Source organism: Oryctolagus cuniculus, chromosome 1 (genome assembly GCF_051225735.1).
Source record: "Oryctolagus cuniculus isolate XC-2025 breed Fujian yellow rabbit chromosome 1, ASM5122573v1, whole genome shotgun sequence".
NCBI lineage: Eukaryota > Metazoa > Chordata > Mammalia > Lagomorpha > Leporidae > Oryctolagus > Oryctolagus cuniculus.
Window position 1 is genome coordinate 164,823,547 of NC_142867.1, and position 16,454 is coordinate 164,840,000.

Consider the following 16,454-nt stretch of genomic DNA (forward strand, 5'->3'; position numbering starts at 1 on the left):
ACGTGCTACACGTTTTGAGGAGAAAGAATGGATGTTGGGGAAGGAGGGTAGGGAAAGGGAAAATGACTTAAAAAATGGTTTACACGTAAAACCTGGGAGAAACTAGATATACGAATTGCTTGAAGTACTTCAAGAAGCCCAGACTTACTCTTCTTACAGCTTTACATCTAATGTCCAAGATCAATACCCAAAAACACAGTCCTCTACTGGCCAGTGAATAGCAATTATCTTAGATAATGACTTCATCTTAAGTGTACGTGCTAATTGGGGGGGTTCTGTTTTAGGATCGTGTCTACTGGATAGATGGGGAAAACGAAGCAGTCTATGGTGCCAATAAGTTCACTGGATCAGAACTGGCCACTCTAGTCAACAACCTTAATGATGCCCAAGACATCATTGTGTATCATGAACTTGTGCAGCCATCAGGTAATGTGCAGGAGCCCTGTCCTGGATGACACTGTAAGGGCACAGCATGACTCAGAAGCAGCAACTCAACTTCCACAGGGAATCGTTGCCTCCTGTAGCCCTCCTCAGACATGCCACACCTGGGCTCTGGCATCTTTCACTTACGTCTTAACCCAAAGGGCTTCACAACTTGAGATGTGATCTTCCTTCTAGCCCTGAGTGTCACAGCTTTTATTGGGTTTGTAGGTGGCCGGGTGCTCCCTATGTCTACTCGTGTCGTCTTCCCTCTATAGATGTTTGTGTCCAGGTCTCTTCTTGAGAGGACACAAGTCATTTTGGATTAGGGCACATCCTAAGGGGCTTATTTCAACTTGATCTCCTCTGTAACTATCCTGCCTCCAAATAAGGTGACATTCTTAGTTCTTCAACATGTGAACACTAGGGTGGAACACCATTCAGCCCTGATGTTTACATCTCCTTGTGACACAGCTTATATAGGATTGTGCAGATTCTTAGAAACATCTCGTCATATTGTGCCATACTCAAGTTGCCTGGCTGGTCTAAGCAGTCTTCTTAGACTTCTCTGTAACTGAGTCTGCTTCTGCTTTATAGGAGCAAGGCGAGACAAAGCCAGGAGAACTAAGTTTCTGTCTTTTGAACCTTCCCTGTAAGCCTTGAACAGTAATGACACTCCCCTGCTTGCATTTGCTGTAGTCAGAAGTTACAGTCTGCCTCGAAGCACTGTCTTTGAACCTGGTGTCCTTAGCACATGCTACCTGCTATTCATTAGTCAAGAACTGCATTGAAGTTATGACAGAACAGACAGGTCTGAATTCCTTAGGACATAAGGAAAGATTCAAGTTTGCACCACTTAGAGCAAGGTTCTATCTACAGTGCTGTTGGATACCTATTCTTAAGGACTTTTTTTTTTTTTTTTGACTAGGTAAAAACTGGTGTGAGGAAGACATGGAGAATGGAGGGTGTGAATACCTATGCCTGCCAGCTCCACAGATTAATGAGCACTCTCCAAAGTATACCTGTTCCTGTCCCAATGGGTACCACCTAGAGGAAAATGGCCGAGAATGCCAAAGTAAGGACTTTCTTGTTTTAATCGCAAGCAAAACATACAGCAGGCAATGTGATAAGACACTAGCTATGAAATTTAAGAATTCTGTTTTAACTAACACTTAAAATAGATTTGAGAACGTATCTGTTACTGTTGCATGTCATCTGTTCATGTCAAATACTTCAGAACTCACTTTTATCCCACTTCAACATTAGATAAGTTTATAGATGACCAAAGTGTCAATATTTGTCATATGTATTGGTTCCAGTTTAGTCCTGAAAAAGCAGTTAGCTAGCCAACTTACAGATAATTAAACAGTGTGAAGATTTTCCTGCAAAGAGGATAGAGTGAATTATGCTTCAGGAACATAGGGACAACAAACTTCATGGCCTCAGTGGATGACACCCGCTTACTTGAGTTTTCTGGTCTTAGCTTTTGATTCAATGGCAAATTAAATTTGCTTGTTCTGATCAAGGAACCCACATGGTCAGGTTTTCTTTCACTTCATTCTGGGTCCATGGCAGGGACTAGTTCACTTGACAGAGACAGTAGTTGCAAGACAGTCTGGTGTGCCTGGTCTACCAGGGCATCCTGAGAACATTTCTAGTAACTTCCAGGAGCCTCGATATTTAGGGGGATCATCAGTGTGGCTGTGCATCTGTTTGAACTGTCAAATTCCAAATGCTGACTGTTCTGCCCCAAGTTTGATGTATCTCTGTTTTGGCGTGAGACTGCCGTATCTCTCAGTTTTGATACACCCACCATGTAACTTAGTTCAGCAGTGGTTTGTGTATTTCCCCTGGTTTGAAAATAACCTTTTGCATGGCTTGTCTGAACTGAACAGTTAGCCACTCTGGAACCTTGGCATTAACCAGGTTCTTGGTTTTTATAATTCAGGTACTGCAACTACTGTGACTTACAGTGAGACAAAAGATACCAACACTACAGAAATTTCACCAACTAGTGGACTAGTTCCTGGAGGTATTGGGTTCAGTACTGCAAACTGTTAATCTCAACTAACAGCCACACTCTTTGTATCTATAGCTTAAAAATTAATGCGGCCTTAACTCTTAGTTCTGCCCCTGACTGATAACCTGTATTTAAACTCCAAAGACTCAGAACCTGCATATCTTAGCCTGACCTGACTTATTAAGGTTTATGCTAGATGATTGTTAGTGAATGGCTATTCCAGTATGTGACTGAAGTGCTTCAGTGCTAGAGTTTGTCCTGTATACACTTTTAATAGATGCTGAACACTGATACTGGGTACAAGGTGTGAGGCTCTCTAAGGATGGGTAAAATTACTAAGTCTGAATTTAGGTCATTGTAAACCGATTCCTTATATTCCCCTGTAGAGATCAATGTGACCACGGCAGTCTCAGAAGTCAGTGTTCCCCCAAAAGGGACTTCCGCTGCCTGGGCCATCCTTCCTCTCTGTGAGTAGATCCCCTCTACATCCCTGTCTCATCAGCTGCTTCGATACTAGATGGATATTTCCGATTCCGCACAATGCCCTACACTACAGTAGCCCTTGTGACACTCAGTTACACTCACCCCCTCCCCAACATGGTACACTCATTCAAGGGTCCAGGCCTTCCTCTTGAGTGCTGGCCTTAGCTCAGTATCTGGCAGGAATAAATGTTCACATGAATGGTGCCTCCTGCTTTCTACTTAAGTGTTGTTAGCCTGGCTTATCCGCTTTCATAGTAAGTCAGTTTAACTAGAGTACTGTTCCCTTTCCCTTTAAGATATGTATAATGCCATGGTGGGTGTCTGGTGCACCGGGGATGCCCACATCCCATGTCAGAGTGCCTGGTGCATGTCTTGGCTCCTCTGCTTCTGATCTGTCTCCCTGCGAGACCTCCCTGTGTACCCTGGAAGGCAGTGAATGGGGGCTCAAATATTAGGTCTCTACCACCAATTTCCAACCCAGGGTGAAGGACCTCTAAGGCTGTTATCAAACCTGTGAATTTGTAGGCGCTCAGCTACACACCAAACCTGAATAATTCTCCAGAAGCTTCTGCCATTTTAATTCAGGCAGCACCACTGAGTTCAACCTCCTGACTACTGATATCCCAACTTCAACTTCCAGTTATCCTAACCTCATAAAACATGGAACCTTATTAATGCCAGTTATTGTGGATTGCTGCACATTGCCTTGTTTTGCATGTTCTCAAACTAGACCCCACTCAGTCACCTCTGACCTCTCTCAGTGCTCTTAGCGATGGCAGCAGTGGGTGGCTACTTGATGTGGCGGAACTGGCAACACAAGAACATGAAAAGCATGAACTTTGACAATCCTGTGTACTTGAAGACCACGGAAGAGGACCTCTCCATTGACATCGGCAGACACAGTGCTTCTGTTGGACACACGTACCCAGCAGTAAGTCCACTTTCTGTCTTTGCATGCCTTGGCTTGAAGTGAGAGCTGTGAGAGGGGGAACCACTAACCCGAGCCGTGGCTAACGGGGCTGGGAAGAGCCCTTGGGATCTCGGCGTTACCACACACTTCATCTGCCACCTGAATTGTGGACAGTCTAGCCCACACAGGTCAGCGCACTGATAAGCATCCAGCCCACACAGAATGACAGATAGGCCATGGCAGGGCTGGTGGTGTGGTGCGGTGGGTTGAGCTGCTGCCTGTGACACTGGCATCACGTATCGGGAGTCCCCATTTGAGTCCCAGCTGTTCTGTTTCCGATCCAGCTCCCTGTAAACAGGCCTGGGAAAGCAGTGGAAGGTGGCCTAAGTGCTTGGATGCCTTCCACTCATATGAAAGACCAGGATGGAGTTCCTGGCACCTAGCTTTGGCCTGGCCCAACCCCAGCTGTGTGGCCATTTGGGAAATGAACCAGCAGATGGAAGATCTCTGTCTCTCTCTGTCCCTGTCACTTTGACTTTCAAATAAATAAATCTTTAAAAAAAAATAGGTCAAGGTCCTCACAGTACTATTTGAACTATTTGTGGTTACTGAAATGACATGTAAATAGCAGCATGAACCAAGAAGCTCCCTTTTGAACTGGGAAATCTGTTGCCTACTCTTGTCTAATTTAATTTTAATTAAATTAGCATATCACATATAGGGGAGCTGTATTAAAAGCAGTGTACTAACATTCACTTAGCCAAAATTACTAAATGCTTTACTCAGAAAGCATCCCATCCCACCGAGAAAAGCTTTGTGTCAGCCACAGTTAATCGCTTCTTCCGATGAAAAGCAAATGAGTTTTTGGCCATCACTAGGAAACAGGCCGGACAAAACAAGTGCTAAGCCCTCATCTCTGAAACCCTCTGAAACCTGGGACAGTGGTTAGTTCCTGGCACACGCGTGTTTTCACATTTTTCTCCAAGACTTACGATCCCTATGTAGAGCAGTCAGAATCAGGCATGCTCTTTTCTCTCTACTAAATAGGTATAAGCTGACTACCTCTTATCCAAGGTGTTCCAAATTTGGACTGTTTTTTTGGATTTGGGAATATTTGTATGTGTACACATACATTCATTGAGAAATACAAAAAATTAGATTGCTTAGGGATAGGACCCAAGTCTAAGATGAAATTCACTATGTTTTACATATATATTATATATCTGTATATATGTTTTACATATATAATATACATATTATATATACACCTATATACATATTACATATATAATATATAATATACATATTATACATATATGTCTTATATGCACCACCTGAAGATCATCTCATGTGATATTTTTAGTGCACCTGTGTTTTGACTGTGTGCCATCACATGAAGTCAGATGTGCAATTTTCTACTTGTGGTATCATGTCAGTGTTTCAAATGTTTCATATTTTGGAGCCTTTTGGATTTCAGATTTTTGGGCTGCAGTTGTTCAGCCTCTGTGACTGAATTCAAGTTAAATGCCTGAACGATGCAATTAATACTATTTTGTTTCTGACACACCTTCTAAGTACTCTGGATCTTTGAATGACCGACTCGAAAGCAAAGTCCCTTGCAGAGACCAGGCTCATTCTGTACTTTCTCTTTTCTGCAGATATCAGTTGTAAGCACAGATGATGATCTAGCTTGACTCCTGTTCATGACCTCTGAGGTCTAACCCAGTAACACCCCCTCTCCGGAACGGTAACCGGGCCAGCAGCTGAAGTCTCTTTCTTCCTGCCATCTGGAAGAACGTCAAGATATCTTTGCGTGGATCAAGCTTGTGTACTTGACCGTTTTTATATTACTTTTGTAAATATCCTTGCCCACATGCTACTTCAGCTTTGGATATGGTTACCAAGTATCTGTAATCTATGAATTTCTAGACAGTATTGCCGCCTCTGGCCAAATATGCACTTTCCCTAGAAAGCCATATTCCAGCAATGAAACTTGTGCTATAGTGTACACCACTGTACATACAGTGTATAGGCCACCTGTAAATACTCCAGAGAACAATCACTATTCTTAAGCACTTTGAAAATATTTCTATGTAAATTATTGTAAACTTTTTCAATGGTTGGGACAATGGCAATAGGATAAAACGGGTTACTAAGATGAAATTGCCAAAAAAAATTTGTAAACTAATTTTGTACGTATAAATGAACTCTTTGACCTCAAAGGAGGTTTACAAAGACTGAGTGTTCAAACTACTGTATATTTCTTCTTTTCAAGTGCTCAAACATTAAACCAAGCAGTGTAACCATGGTTTGTGCCTATTCCTCTAGGGTGAAGTCCTCGAACGGCCTGAATAGTATGGAATGTTCTCTCTCAGTGTATGAGCTGTCACTCCTGACATTGTATAAACCTGTCATTGGGCTAGTTTCTCTTACAACCAAGTACTAACAAAAGAACGAGGTACCAGTTGACATTTGGTTGTTATAAAAAGGCTCCAGGGTCTTATTTTGCGAAAGTTTAGTTTAGTCTGTAGCTAGAATTCCTCTTGCGTGGGAGAGAATTCCTTTCTTTGTTAACATGTTTCCTAATGTGGAAATATATGCTCTGATTTCTATGAATTCTACTTCTTCGTGCTTAAGTCTGTGTGTTCCATGTTCTGTCATTACATGCAGGTCAAGGACAAGTGCCTTCTAAGGCATGGGAAAAGGGTTTGTTCTTCGGAATGTCTAGACTAGCTTACCAGGAAGGGTGGCTAGGGAAGATAGCAGGTGGCAGCATTCTGGCGCCATCGGAGGCAGTGGTTCTCAATGTACTCCAAGGCACAGCAGCAACTGCATCACCTGAGAGCTTGCTAGAAAACCTAAGTGTGCAGGCAGGCCCCTTCCCAGACCCGAATCAGAAACCCTGGGGGTGGCACCCAGGTCTGTATTTTCAGGTCATACTGAGGTTTCTAAATAACTAAGGTTTGAAAAACACTGTATGAGCTCCTCTATTTTTGGGCTAAGATAAATGATGGATTCCTTCTGTGGACAGTTTCTGGAACTTTTGAGTGTGAAGAACAGAAAAGGAATTGAAATAGAAGAAAAAGTGGAGTGGGTAGTTGAACGAGTTTTCCATCTGTCTGGACATCCCTTCCTTCCCATGTAGCCTCAGGATCCCTGGAAGCAAGGGAGGTGGGGTGCACCACGGAAGGTTGGTGATTCCCCTGGGACTGATGCAGTAGCCAGGTAATAAAAAGATGCTGTGAGTAGTTAAGTGGATTGGTAGATGACTCAGAATTCACTTGTGTATGGAATGTAAGGCAGTTGAAAGTTTGCTCCTGACCAAGAGAAGGAGCCCAGTAACCCTAAATGAAAGGCAAGTTGTTTCTGTCATCTTACCTGATGGATGCCCCCTGGTGATTGAGGACAAAGGGTCAAAGAGAAAGGATAAGCTTGGGCCTTGTTTGTTTTGTCCACAGAAGGTATGGAGGTCGAGCGTAGAGAAGGAAGAGGCTGTAATCATCAAGGTAGGACTGCCTACTTTCACCTCTCTCTTGTGCTACAAATAGTCACACTGAACAGTGAACCCACTCAGTGCGGTCTGCCAACACACAGAGACTCAAGTGCGCACTTGGTAAGTGACACAGCATTCGCCAGATCTAAACTCTGTAGGCCATTTGTTGCCCTGCTGTGGTACAAAAATCATTGTTGGCTTTTTTAAATTGGAATAATACGAGATGCCCTGTTAGGTTAGACACCAGCACTTGCTGCCACGATAAGGACCATATGGTGTCCATCAACCATCTGGCCCACAGTCACATGTCTACCAGTAAAGCAATATTTGCCATCATTGTATTCTGGGTTCCAGTCCCTAGTGTGTTCTTACAGATTCTGGGTACTAATTTCCAATCCCCAAAGAGTCTACAGCATCTCCTTTTGGAATCTTGTTTTCCCCACTAAGAAGCCAAGGTAGAATGCATTGGACCTGCCTTAAGAGCTACAAACTCACTTGGAGAAACAAACGAACCTGATGTGTCTACTGAGATAAGAGTATTTATCCAGCCAGAGTGCTGTCCGCTTGGCTCAGCAATATCGTTCCCGAGGGACCACCGCCTGGGCTTTATTACCCAAACAAGAACGTAAAGAATGCCGGGTGAAATGCGCTGGAGCGGGTCTGCCGTGTCCCGAGAGTTTAATGTCGCGGGAGAGTTAAGAGGTAGAGTACAGAGCTCAGCAAGGACTATAGCAGATATTTAGAGCTGAATGAGCCTGTTACACAAAGTGACTGGAAGTGGGCTCTCCAGAACCATAAGAGATTGCTGCAGAGGGTTGATGAGAGAGGAATAAACAAATTGGTAGTCTCCGGTAAAGAAATCCAGCCATGTTCCTGTGTTGTACCTTTGTAGGTGGGTTCTGCAAGCTATCTGCTTGGCAAAAAATTAGTCCCAGCTGTTCAGCTGGCTCCCTAAAAGCATTCTTAGAACTGCTTGAAAGGTTAGTATCAATGTTAAGTCTTTGAGTATTGATGAGCACGCAACCAAGAAGCGGGAGCCTTTAACTACGGGACTCGCTTCTGTTGCTTTTCTGATGGCATTAGCTGTCAGAGAGCCCTCATGGAGGACGAGAAGGCAGGCTCTCACCCTGAAAGCACAGGGCAGGCCCAGCACTGCCGCCTGGGTTCCCAGCACTGGGACAACGGGAGACCTATCTAAAGCCTGCCTGTGAGCTATCCTCACTGCAAGCCACCAGATTCTGGTGGGGTTTCCTCTTGCAAAAGGGGTCTAACTGAAGTTTTTTTCCCAGGACTGTTACCCACGAAGATTTTATTCAGTGAAACACTTTGGAGCCCAAACAGAAGCTATACCCTTTCCTTTTCATGGTGATGAAGCCTGCAGAAAGCACAGATGCTTCTGCTGACTCAGGTCCAAGGGCAGAGAGTGCAAGCTGCCATTTTTGACCCTGACCTTGAGCCCTTCAGCTTCATCACCCAGTGTTTCCCACTGAGTCTTTGGGAAAAAGAATTTTTTTTTCTCATGCTGCTCTTTCTGCTTCTGTCACCTCATAGACCTGGACTGTAGGGGTTCAGGAATACAGAAAAATAGAAATGCTTTTGGGGTAATTGTTTCCACATGCGGTGCAAGGAGGGTAACAATGAAATAAGGACCAATTTTAGATTTCTCTCCAAGTCAGAATGGAAGTTTCCAGGTCAGATAACTTCATGGGAAGGATCATCACTTGCCTTTGCATACACTTCATTCACGGCCACCTTCACACATGAAAGGCTGACTACGAATTAGCAGAAAGGCCCGGATGAGAGACTCAGGGGTCCTTAGACAGGCTACTGAGACCCGTATTAAAGTAGTGGCCCATCTCTCCATGGTGTAGCATTTTGGGGCCTGGCTCGCCTAAGAAACAGGGGAACCATGCCTGACAATTCTACCTATGGACACTGAGGCTGGAGCAAGACAGGCTGAGAGCAGCGGGTTCGGGGCTCTGTGCCTTCCCTAGTGCTACATCCAAAATGGTTTGCTTCTTCGGCGTGCTTCAGGGAAAAGTCAGGTGGCTGGTGGAGTAGGTCTATCGAGAAATAGTAGGCAGCATAGTTAACAGCGTGGGCGGGCGACTGAGCCCTTTTGTACAACAGTACAATAGTAATGACACGGGCTCTGTCTCCCTGTGACGAGGCCACAGCGAGGGAGAGGCACACAGAGCCCAGCAGGTGCAGGGCCTACATCTCGCCTCAATGTCACTGTCCCGCAAGGCCTCTGCATCTCCTCTCCTCTGGGGCAGCCCAGGATCTGGTAGGTGACATCCCTGCGAGAATTACAGGAACTCACCTCCCTGTTGAGTGTAAAGTGCCTTCAGTCCTCTCTCCCTGACTAAGGAGGTCAAAGCTGCAGTTTCTGGAGTGCCATCAGATTGTGCAGTAAGAAGGCTTAAGCATGATATGGGTGAAGCCTTAGAAATATAGCCGGTATGGTAGGGATCCCCCTCAGCTTTTGCCATCTCTCTGTGTCATCTTGAGACAGACATTTGGGGGCCTGTAGAGTTTCTGGAGGGTTCCAAAGCACTTCAAGTCTCCCTTATCTTCTTACCATGTACTCAATGGCATGCCCGATAAATTCTCTCATGTCCTGTAGTTGATCTAATGAGAACGCTAACAGGTAAGTTTCATCTCCGTAACTGATTCCAAATCCTATGTGTTAGTACTGCCCTCCCCTCCCCTAGAAGAGGAGGCAGTGCTGTGCGAAGGCTAGGCTGGGTGTCACATCCTGTGTTTGCTGAGCCCTTCTACCACTAACTGCGATACTTCAGCAGTTTCTGAGACACCCCTTCCAATACAGGGAGGCGTGGAAGCGAATCTCATGCTAGCACCACCACAGCAGGTCAGCACAGAGCAACTCAGTTCTCTGTCACACTTTCAAGATGCTAGGCAGTCCCGGTTTTCCTTGGCCATCCAAGTGAAGTCAAACTATCCTATCAGATTGCAAACAACAAAGATTCCCTTGGGGAGTTTGTAGACAGGTAGCATCATTCCTCTTCATAAGGTATTGGGGAAAACAAGCTGTAACACGATGATTCTTAAGTTTTAAGGCTCTCCTAAAGGGAGGGACATGGCCGTGGTGACGGGAAGAACTGTGCCTTGTCTACTGAGTTATGATGCTGTTACTCTGGGATTGGAACTTAGGTATTCTAGAATCTACCCCGAGCCCTGGGTATTTTTCAATTTTCACACATGCACAAGAGAAAAAGTATTATTTGAACAAAATAACTGGCTTTCAGAAAACCATCTTGCCCTCTCTAAATGTCATTTGAAACTAAAATGTGATTTAGGAGCATGTAACGCCTCGGGAGTCAGGTGCATACAACCAAATGGTCAGGCTCAGGGGCTTCGGGATTCAAAAGGCACACGTGGGGATACATTCAGTCCTGCTGACCTGTACATAAACATTTTTCCTTTTATTAACAAACTGTACATGTAACTTAAATAAAAGTTTATTTTTGAAATTATTGGCGTGAGCCTTTCTTTCTAGAAACTTTTCATGGAATCTTTTCACTCAAATCTATCTCATCTGAATCATGGGAGACCCAGTCACTTCCTTTTTGGGAAATGATAAAAATCCCAGGCTCTGGATTCATCAGGCCAGAGGAATGAGCACCTCCCCCATCTTCTGCCTTACATAGCAAGACAACGCCTCACCCTAGGCAGTGTGTGACCCTCTCCACTCCCCTATCCCTCCCCCTCCTAGGAAGGAAACAAAACCGAAGGCTGCTGCTATCAATGACTGTTTGTGCACGTCTTCCAGCCTGTGCACAATTGCGAACAGGCGATACCTGGCTAAGGCGGGGTGCTGGAGGCTATGGGACAAGACAGGCCTGGACAGACCTGTCAAATCCTATTGATGCTCTCCCCTCATCAGCACGTAAAGGGTCCAAGCTGAGACACATTTATAGAAGGCTGCATCCTTGTGAGCCTTCAGAATACTCCACCTGAAGCTTCCCTAAGTAATGGTCTCTAATTATTTGGATTACATTGGATGCTAAGTGTTGAGTTTGATTCAGGTGATCCAAAAGAGTATTAAGAAAATCAAGGAAAGAAAATAGATTGAGAAAAATCTCAAAGTTTAGCAATTGGGTCCTTAAGGAATTGGCCATTGAGTTTTGGAGAGGCTGAGCTTCCTGGCTTTGCAGTGACCAGGATGTAAGTTTCGCTGTTCTACTTAGCCAGCTGTGGCCATGGCTGACTCATGTAGCCTGTTAGTCTCTGTCCTTGTCTGAAAAATCAAAGCAGTCACCTCCACAGGGAGACCACAAACACAGAGTGCCTCCCAGGGTGGGCGTGTGGCACCGCAGGGCGGTGCAGTCACCACTTCAGACACCCACATCCCATACCTGAGCTCTGCTCTGCTTCCAATCCAGCTTCCTGCTGATGCGCACCCTGGGCACAACAGAGGATGGGTCAAGTACTCGGGCCTCTGTCACACATGTGGGAGACACAAGAGTTCTGGGCTCCTGGCCTAGCCCTGGCTATGGTGGGCATCTGGACAGTGAACCAGCAGATGAGAAGGTGTCTCTCTGCCATTCAAATAAAATAATTCACTCGAGGAACAACTGCTGTTTTCCTGCTAGCACCAAAAATCATCATGATTCCTTTTTTAAGAAAAGTTAAAATCCTTGACTTTTGTTCATTTGGGGATCTTTGTTCTATAGCTGCGCATTAAAATCCCATTTGCAAGTATGCCTTGTTAAATTTGCCCTTGAAATGTTAGCATTTGGTAATCTTTTAAAGTCCAAAGCATCAAGGAGATTAATCGTCCTGCACCCATTAGCTTTGTAGAAGCCTCCTGTGTGTGACCTTCTGCTGATTAAACAGCACAGGTGATTGGCTTCCAGTCACCAATTAGCCAAAGGGGGCTTTTTAATCAGCCGGGGAAGACAGGTTAGACTCTGCACCCCTCAAGAAGGTGAACTTAGCAAGCTCTTTGGGTTTATTGTGCTTAGCAAATGTAATTGGCTCATCATCTAGGACACACTGAAGAATGCTAAATTGTGGGTCTGAAGATCTACTGAATGCTGCATTCTGATTCAGAGGGCAGAGGTGCCTTTTCATCTCTTAGCTGCTGATTGTATGTTTTTTATTTTTTATTTATTTATTTATTTTTTGGACAGGCAGAGTGGACAGTGAGACAGAGAGAAAGGTCTTCCTTTTGCCGTTGGTTTATCCTCCAATGGCTGCCACAGCCGGCGCACCGCGCTGATCCGAAGCCAGGAGCCAGGTGCTTCTCCTGGTCTCCCATGCGGGTGCAGGACCCAAGCATTTGGGCCATCCTCCACTGCACTCCCGGGCCACAGCAGAGAGCTGGCCTGGAAGAGGGGCAACCGGGACAGAATCCGGCGCCCCGACCGGGACTAGAACCCGGTGTGCTGGTGCCGCAGGCAGAGGATTAGCCTATGGAGCCGAGGCGCCAGCCTGATTGTATGTTCTTAAATTCACCCATTTACATATGAGACAGGCTCAAGATTAGTTCTCTAAAGCTGAATGCCGATTCCCCTTCTGGCCTGGTTCCCTAGGAAGGACTTCATCATGCTGGAGGATGGTTGTAGATGACTAGATAGTAGTTGGCATTCCTCCCTGGGTCTCAGAAGACTTAGCCTTCCTAAAAGCTTCCATGATGATTTTATAATTGACATGTCCTAGAGTGAACACCAGTTTGGGGAAACATGCAAGCGTTTCCTGAGTTTTAGTGAACCTGATCAAGGACACACGGACAGATGCTTCCTAAGTTATCTGTACCCATACACACACACACCCATCTGCATTGTCTTGTCCTCCCTCATTTACTCAGCTCCAGTCACTGTTCTGGGTCCTGGGGATCCTGGGAGAACAGGAGAGGCCAAAGCCCTTTCTTTTGTGGTGCTTGTTCTAGTTCGGAGTCGGGTACTTAACAGTATAATATGCCAGGCAATGGCAGGGCTATGAGGGAAAGCAAAGTATAAGGGACGAGGCATTGGTAGAGCGTGCTATTTCAGATGAAGTGATCAGGGAAGCCCTCTAGGAGGTGACTTGAGCAGAGAACCCAGAGGAAATACAGGGTGAGCCTGCCAAGAGAATACAACATGGAGGAAGAGCATGCTTGGTTCCTTTGGGAAAAGCAAGGGGGCTTTGTAGCTGGAGGTGGCACAGGCAGAGTGGGGAGGGAGAGAGAGCAAGGATTAAACGATAGCATCCTCCAGGGCTGTGACTGAGCCTCGGGAGTTTGAGTGGGTGGGACAGCGCTGGAGGGCTTGGGGAAGTGCAGTGGCATCCAATTTTAGAAGGTTTGTTCTGGTGTAGCAGGTAAAGCCGGTGCCTGCAACACCAGCATCCCATATGGGTCTGGTCCGTGTGCCTGCTGCTCCACTTCCGATCCAACTCCCTGTTAATGGCCTGGGAAAGCAGTGGAAGATGGCCCAAGTGCTTGGGCCCCTGCATCCATGTGGGAGACCAAGATGAAGCTCCTGGTTCCTAGCTTGGGCCTGGCTCAGCCCTGGCTGTTGTGGCCATTTGGAGGGTGATCAGGTGTATGAAAGATTTCTCTCTCTCTTCGTAACTCTAAATAAATAAATCTTTAAATATATGATATAATTATATATAACCTTTATAATTATATATATAATCTTTAAATTTTATATATATGTACACACACACATACACACAAGTACGTGTACAGGTAGAAGATTCACATTGGCTGCTCTGTTTCGAAGACGGTGAGGAGGCAGGAGTGAAACAGGGCAATAAGTTAGGAGATGATGGGAGCACCCCAGGTGGAAGGCTGTGGCTCGGGCCGGGATGACGGGGCTGGCACTTGCAGCACATCTCACAAGAGAGCATGTGCACAGGCCGTCTCTCTGGAATAGAGAATTCGGCATGCTAGATGGCCCGCTGCCCTGGCCAGCAGAGTCTTGGGCTGCCCCCATGCCTGGGCAGGGATGAAAGGTACAGCACTACCCCTGCATGGGAAGACTCAGCCTGTCACTGCAGAACCTGGGAGGAGGGCCATGCTTCTCTCTACACAAGGGAAAGCAGAGCCTGCAGCATCAATCCCAGGGCACAAGGGTGCAAGGGCTTCAACCTTTCGAAGGCAGACCTTTCACAGCCTCCCCCTCCTGTGGCCGGTGGAGCCCCTGCAGGAGCACACCTGGCAGGGTCGTGCTGCTGTGGGCTTCTGCACCAGCTCATCGTGGATGCTCTCTGGAGCCGCATTTTCTAGGGACGGCCATGTTTTTCAATGTGATAGCTTTGCAGGGATCTAGTATTTTCGATCCAAATGCTTTCTATTTCCCTTCACCCACCTGCTCCCTAAAGGCACTGGACAATGATCAAAACTACTTCGCCTACAGAATTTTAAAATCCTGGTATTTCTGAGTTCAAAGAGACCCAAGGGTAGCGAGTTGGAGACTTTTCTGATAGAGGAGGTACAGTTCCCAGAGGAGAACGCAGAAAATAACTGTGTAAAGTGTCCCAGGAAGGACACCTCTTCAGCAGACAGAGCCTCAAGTTGTCCCCGCAGCAACCGCGCTCCCCTAATCACCGTAGGAATTCAACAACAGCTTGTGAACCTTTCATTCAGCAATCAGAACAGGATTCTGTTTTGGCAAACAAGACCTAAACCTGGAGGACAGGAGAGGATTTTTCCAACGTGTTAAGAAATGAGGTGAGCCCCTGACCTACAGCCATGCGTGTCACAGACCAGAACCCAAGCAGGAACACACAGCCTGCGGGCCCGCGTTCAGAAAAGGAAGCCAACCTCGTGTATCTCAGCATCGGATAAGCTCCAGGAAGAGCTATGCTGAGAGTCGGGACTACGTGCCACGCAGCAGGCACCGTGTTCCCAGCCCTCTGAGGTCTGTCTCCATTCCCAGACTGATAAGATTCCAGGGGGCGCATTAACATTGCCACTTCACCAGCACGCAGTGTACCAGCTTGTATGCACTCTAGTTCTCCAACTAAGCCAGGAAACCGGCAGTGGAAAAACATGATTCCAAACCAAAACTAACCGTAGCTTCCTTTGCCCTGCAGCAGGGCTGGGAGTGTCCCCTAGGGAGTAAGATTTCTGTTTGGCGATGAAGGAAGGAACATCTTTGGATGTGGCAAAGGAGATGGTGAGCCAAGTTTGGGGAGGGGCTGTGGATGGCTGACGGAGTGTGCATCTATGAGGAAAGCAACCAGGTCACAGTAGGGGAGGGGGGTTTCGGTGAAGCAGCGAGGGACAGGAGAGTGCAACTCCGGGCTGTGCCGTCCAAGTTTGGGGCTCATGGTGGCCACAACAGGAACAGCTGTGGACGGCTGACATTTCCTGTACTGTAAACCCCTTCAACCTCCCCGAATTTTCAGTAAAAGCCTGTGGCACATGCCACCAACTTTAATGAAGATCAACAAAAGGAGCCCTAGACAGGACTGGCCCAGCAGCAGGTGCAAGCAGCTCAGAAAAGCCCCTTCACTGAACTCAGTCACTGCAAGAACTTGGGGCCCAAGAGCAGGGGCACCCCGGGGTTGTCAGACCCCTTGGGCTGGGACAGTGGGCTTTCTGCAGGATGGGGATTGGAAGCGCAAGCCCGGATTAGCTGCAGCTGGAGGCGTAGAGTTGTTACAGTAGATGGGATCACATGGCATGGAAATGACACACACCTAGCACGCTGCCAGCCAGTGTACACAGATGATAGCAATGATCTGTTAGGGCTCAGAAGGTTCCAAACTACGGAATCACCCTTCCAAAGCCCAAGCGTGATCGTGCCATTCCCTATCTTAGCTGACGTCATGTTGCCTAGAGAATGAAGACCAAGGTCCTTTGGTGCAGGTCTGAGCCCTGCTGCCTGGTCCTCCTCCGCCCACCACCTGCTGCTTTGGTGATAGCCCAGTGTTTGTGACCCTTCTCCCTGCCATCTCCCCGTGCCACTGTTTCCTACACGATGGGGTTCTGTACTCATACTCTTCCTTCTGCTTGGAACGCCTTTTTCATCTTCCTGCACCTGCCTCTTCGTTGTCTTCCAAGTCTTGGCTCAGGTGTCACCTCCTCCTGGGAGCCTTCCTTATTGTGTTGATTTAGGTCATGTGTCTCTTATCTAACCTAGCATATAATTTTACAGTTCAATATTTGTTAT

At 46.5% G+C, this 16,454-nt stretch overlaps 1 protein-coding gene across 11 annotated transcripts in view; it reads left to right on the forward strand.

Moving 5' to 3' along the window:
• Positions 1-10,823, forward strand: part of VLDLR (very low density lipoprotein receptor) — a 40,816-nt gene extending 29,993 nt beyond the window's left edge. For 5 of the 11 annotated variants that reach the window (XR_016228948.1, XR_016228930.1, XM_008255864.5 and 2 more), the window contains 6 exons: positions 285-426; positions 1,349-1,495; positions 2,369-2,452; positions 2,827-2,907; positions 3,685-3,854; positions 5,492-10,823. Coding sequence is in view for 8 of the 11 variants with exons in the window: in XM_008255864.5 (XP_008254086.1) it covers positions 285-426; positions 1,349-1,495; positions 2,369-2,452; positions 2,827-2,907; positions 3,685-3,854; positions 5,492-5,527 (660 nt within the window). In the remaining 3 variants the exon portion in view is untranslated. The remainder of the gene's footprint in view (positions 1-284; positions 427-1,348; positions 1,496-2,368; positions 2,453-2,826; positions 2,908-3,684; positions 3,855-5,491) is intronic. The other 6 variants (XR_016228979.1, XM_070067733.2, XM_089325497.1 and 3 more) reach the window with 2 other exon arrangements.
• The last annotated feature ends 5,631 nt before the right edge of the window (positions 10,824-16,454 follow it).